Source organism: Saccostrea cucullata, unplaced genomic scaffold, assembly GCF_032062105.1.
Source record: "Saccostrea cucullata isolate Sc308-1 unplaced genomic scaffold, CSIRO_AGI_Scuc_v1 ctg19394, whole genome shotgun sequence".
Classification (NCBI taxonomy): Eukaryota; Metazoa; Mollusca; class Bivalvia; order Ostreida; family Ostreidae; genus Saccostrea; species Saccostrea cuccullata.
Window position 1 is genome coordinate 208 of NW_026937548.1, and position 5430 is coordinate 5637.

General features: G+C 30.3%; 1 protein-coding gene across 1 annotated transcript; it reads left to right on the forward strand.

Annotated features, from left to right (window-relative positions):
• Positions 1 to 260: 260 nt before the first annotated feature.
• LOC134248364 (putative actin-29) lies at positions 261 to 5076 on the forward strand. The gene is made up of 7 exons (XM_062730768.1): positions 261 to 431; positions 783 to 836; positions 2024 to 2092; positions 2213 to 2250; positions 3067 to 3229; positions 3371 to 3439; positions 5006 to 5076. Exons 1-7 carry the CDS (start codon positions 281 to 283, stop codon positions 5062 to 5064), a joined length of 603 nt encoding a protein of 200 aa, XP_062586752.1. The 5' UTR covers positions 261 to 280; the 3' UTR covers positions 5065 to 5076.
• Positions 5077 to 5430: the final 354 nt, after the last annotated feature.

The window sequence follows — 5430 nt, forward strand, 5'->3', positions numbered from 1 at the left end:
GAATGGTCAAAGCTTCTCAGGTGAGCGATGTGGCCCATGGGCCTCTTGTTTCAAAAGCTGATCATGATTGACAAGTTGACTTGTATAAAAACTTATTTCACCTTTTTAATCAATAGACATATACTGTATAAGTAGAATTTTTAGCAAGGATTTTAACACTGCTCTCTTCAGAATACCCAATATTGTCGACAATGCAGAAAATATTCATTAGATGCAAAATAATTGTCTTAATTGGACTAATGTGGAATAATTATTTTAAAAGGAGGCATCCCCGGTCATTATGGACATGGGTTCACTTTTCATGAAGGCGGGGTTTGCTGGGGATGACGCCCCCCGCGCAGAGTTTGAGACAACAGTTGGACGTCCTAGACATCAGGGGGTGATGGTTGGCATGGGACAGAAAGACTCGTACGTCGGAAAAGAGGTCACAGGTTAGATTTCTTGTAACTTATTGATAAATATTATTTCTTCCTTGTATCAGTACAAGTATTAAGAATTCAGTTATAACAATTATCATTTCAGACTATTTTTATCATTTTGAAAAGCTTTACTTACTTATAAGACTTAGTATAAATTCTTTAATTTAATTTTATTGTTCACTATTATTATTTTTCCTTGAAAATTTTGCAAAATTAAAAAAAAGTGTTACCATAAAGAATTAAAAAATAACCCATGGCAAATAAAAGGACATATCTTGTCTTATTGGTGATTTCACTACATTTTCCACAACATATCTAAAAAAGAAAGGTTCCTGTCTTGAGCATTGAATACTTTTTTTATAGGAGCAAAACCTGTTGTAGGAAGAGTATTGGAAAAGCTTCCTTTATCTTTCGAAGGTAAGCTAAATGAGTAGTAAGGAACCCATGTTACCAGCAATGGAATTAATACATATATTATGAAATCATATTAAAAAACCCTGGATACATAGGTCACTTTTAACTAGATCTCTAGTGACTGTCTTACACAAGCCCTAGTCTAAGTCTAAGCAGAAATCATATCTGAGCAGGTATTAATATTAATATGAGCAGTGGTCACAAATTTATATTTAGTTGTGTAAAAAAGTTTCTGTCCTTTCATCTGAATTTTTAAAAAAATTAAGAAATAGTGCTGTCATTTGATTAATATTCTTAAATGTATGAATCAAGTACTGTAAACCAACTTTTATACGCAATTTATTTACTTTATTTCGCAATGTACCGAAGTTAAACTAGTTCGCGATGATTAATTTTCACGATCAAGCCTTTTTTATCAGTTGTTAATAGACAAAGAGACTTTAAGGACTGGTTCGCAGCGAGAAATATTCACGATGAAGAGGCTGTCATGAACTTCGCGAAAAATTTCTTGCACGCGAATAAAAGTTGGTTTACAGTATAAACCATCAGCCTTATTTAAAGCTCGTAGATATACATCACTCCTCTAGGATAATTAATATGTGGCATATTTTCAGAAAGCATGAGTTTTAATTTATTTGATAAGTTTCATATTTTAGAAAAAAAATCAAAGACAGATTTGTATAGAAACTACACCTTGTTCTTCTGTGCTTGATGATAAAATCTTTAATATGATTCTTTCTACACTACTAAATGTAAACAGTGTACTAAATTTTTTTTAACATTTGTATCTTCTTATGTAGAACAAAAGTGTTAATCAAACTTGTCACATCTAGCAGCTTTTGGTCTAGTTGATACAATTTCTGAATCAACAAATGAAGAGCAAGACCCTATTTTAAAGACAGCATGTATTTTCCTTTTGTTTTAAATTCAAAGATGTACAATCATGTATACAAGTGCATGGGGAATTGGTGCTCCAAGGCAACTATCAGACATGAGTTTTTTTTGGATTGTAAGATGAACACAATTTTATTGATCATGAAAAATTTCAAAAAATGCTTCAATGGATAACAAGGTATACCTAGATATCACAAGATGATTTAATAAGTTTTTTTTCGTCACCTTCTCAGTTAAAGACAAATTTATGTATTATATATATAGTATTGCATGATATTCTGATTATTCTTATCTAGAATCTGAAGAAGAAGACCTAGACATGGCTTTTAATCTTTTTGATGATGATGATGATGATGATGAGTCATGTACGTATCACATAATATCACTGATACATTTTGAAAGTTTCAAAATTTTCTAAATTAGATTGGATAAAAATTTTTCAAAAGTTAAATTTCTTGTACTAGTTAACTTTTTTTTCTCTACAGTTGACGAATTACCAAAGAAAAAAGCATCACCAAAGGAAGTAAGTACTGGGTTTTAATTATGTTTTTTTTTTAAACAATTTATATATTGTAAAGAATACACATAAGGCTGTGTACTCTATTTATGACAGTGTTTTTGGCAGAATCAGGTGTGGCAAAATCAACTACATCGCTATATCCTGTATATATATATAATATGTACATTGTCCTCAATTGGATAGACACAAAATTACAGTTAAAATAAGCTTACTAAGTAGTACTTTATACATTTCAGCCTAACTGCCATTTAATGGAAGGTACATATGTACATGTATCAGCCGTAAATAGTTATAGTAAATTTTAAAAGTGTAAGAGATTATATAATATCCCTATTTGTTAAACACAAGGGTTGTACTATACAAAAATTGGAGTTAGAAAAAAATATTTGTACTGAGCAAGCACAGTGTTTGGAATTGACATTTTCATCATTTTGTCTATTAAATGATAATAGGTTCAAATGTCATATCCTTTAAGAAACAGCATTTAAAGGGTGTTAAATAATGCTCGACAATGAAAGAATTCAATTAATTTAAACCATAATAAATGTTAAAAATTTTATCTACTAATTTCCTAGCAATAGCCTATAGAAAGATACAAAAATATAAAAAGATATGCAGTTGATTTATAAACTAAAGTATTTATTTTAAGATAACTGACATTATAAACAATTATGCAAAAGAATGATAAGAGCAAGCTAATGTCAGATACATTTCAAGTTATGGTATCATCCTACTAGTTCATTTAGGCGTACTTTCAAGGACACATTTGCAAAAGATATAATTTTGCTCTCATTTAATCATGAATTTATAAAATTTAAGTTTGAGAAAAGAGGACCAGCAGTTCGTCCTCCCCATCGACAGAATCTTATGAAGATACCACGCCCACAACCCCCACCAAAGGTGCTTGAGATGAGACCACCCCCACCACCCCCTCCAACAACAACAATGGAATTCTCAGAATCAGATCAGGATGATTATGAAAGTTTGTAATACTGCTTTTTACCATGAGATATTTCTCAAAACTATAACGATCATTTAAGAATTCTTGAACTTTTTGAGCACTCTCATTGCACAACAAAATCTATGCTATAACTCATTTTAAAATTAATGTCTTTCTAAACAGAACCTGATGCTTTATCAGTTAAACCTGCCTATGCCAAAGTTCCAGTGGGGATGGCATTAGGAGTTAAGGGTATGTGTTATTTTGTGTTGTTTATTACGGTTACTTCACTTTTTAAAGTAAAAATTCAAGGCAGATTAGTAGAAGTACCCGGTACACAGACATTTAATTTTGAATTTCTTGATAATTTCTTGGAAGAAAAATAACATTCAATGTATTAGGACTTTCTTTGTCCCAAACACAATTTTAGGGGTAGATATGTTCCCCATAAAAATATTAGGAATTACTTTGATTACAAAGTAAAACACGATGTCTTTAAAACTTTGTTTCACCTTTTTTGTGTGGAATCCTGTTTAAAATCAAAATGTAGATTGATTTATTTTCATGATGGTAAAACTGTATAAAAAACATGAAAAATCAGTTTCGATTTATATACAGTAACCATGTTTTAGGTTTGTATGTTGTTTAAAATTCCTTGAGAATATTTTCAATCAAATTGAGACACCACCACTTGCCAGTGTAGAGCTGCAAATTTTGTCTTATACTCGGCACTCAGGGCCATTAAGCAGAGAGGGATCTTTTTTGTGCCAGCACGTACTGTGACACAGGACCTTGATTTATTGGGTCTCATCCGAAAGCTTCCTCACATCCCACAGTGGAATTCGAACTCTCGATGAAAAGATCAACTTCTTACCCTGCAACTCTAGAGCAGATGTTCTAATCCCTGCTTTTCAGTTTTCAAATAATATGGAGTAGATTGTTCTTACAAAGTTATCTCTTTAAAGCTCTTTTGTCTTTGTTATTTAAAAGTGAGAAGTCTGTAATCTTATGTAGCTCACAAGGTTAAAATTTTCTTTCTCGTTACCAAATGATTTTTTTGAAATTGAATATACTTAAAAGCATATAAACAATGTTAATCATACAATGTAAGTAAACTAGCAACCTTTTTTGTCTTTGCCTGAACAAATAGATCAATTTATATTTTTTTACTTTTACATTTTACTTTGTTTGGTTTGAGTTGAACTTTTAGCATCTCAAGTTTGACATTTTTTTACTGAAATCAGCTTTTGTATATTTATAGCCATATAACCAACAGTGTCTTGTTTAACGCGATTTTTACAAAAAAAAAAAAACAACTAAGGAAATAGGAACATTAGATCAAAAACAGCATGGAAATATGGTTTTTTTTTTGTTTTATTTAGACTATAACTATCTGAATCCTTGAAAAGGGATGAAGATGTATCTGGTTATGCTCGCAGTCTAGTTTGGATAGTTTACTAGGAAACAGACATTTTCATCGATCACATAAATTTTTTCATAAAATTTTCAAAATGAAAAATGGGCAACTTGAGAAAAAAATAGAGGTAGTCTTTTGTATGACAATAAAGGATAAGTTGATGAAATAAGATCTTAATTACAGTAAGTTCATAGTTTACTTGCTTAGTTTGAGAAAAATATTGATTGTTCTGATTCAAATCTAGAATCTGAAGAAGAGGAAGACCTTTTCTTTGGGTGTTTTGGTGATGAGGGGCGAATTATGTATCTATATAGTGCATACTCTGATAAGTTATTAAATTTTCTAAATAAGTAACGTTTAATTAAAATCTCCCAAAAACTGAATTTATTGATTCTCCCTAGGTGAATTGTCAAAGAAAGAACCATCACCTAAAAAAGTAAGTTTGTTTACCTTGTTATAATGAAACAAAGTATACTACAAGCATGATAAGGAAACAGATTTAGTGTGTGTTCTGATTAATTAATGTCTTTTGGGAATGCAGCTACTACTGTATTAATAACATCACTGGTTTGATTTTTTTTTTTTGCATATATATATATTCATGTGTACATATAAGCTATTTTCAAATTTACCCTTCCTAGTATAATAATTTTCACTAAATGTTACACACATTTTATATATTAAATTTCATATAATCTTTATATGAATGATTTCTAATTTATACACTGAAAAGTAATTTTTGAACATTTCTGCTGATAATTAGAACTTAACAATTAGCATAAGATATGAATGCATCATTAAGAACAGAAAAAGAAATCATCTGGAA

Coding starts and splice junctions, on each gene's coding strand:
- LOC134248364 (XM_062730768.1), top strand. CDS start 281: ATGGACATGGGTTCACTTTTCATGAAGGCGGGGTTTGCTGGGGATGAC. Junction 432..782: donor CGTCGGAAAAGAGGTCACAG/GTTAGATTTCTT, acceptor CTTTTTTTATAG/GAGCAAAACCTGTTGTAGGA. Junction 2,251..3,066: donor AAAAAGCATCACCAAAGGAA/GTAAGTACTGGG, acceptor ATAAAATTTAAG/TTTGAGAAAAGAGGACCAGC.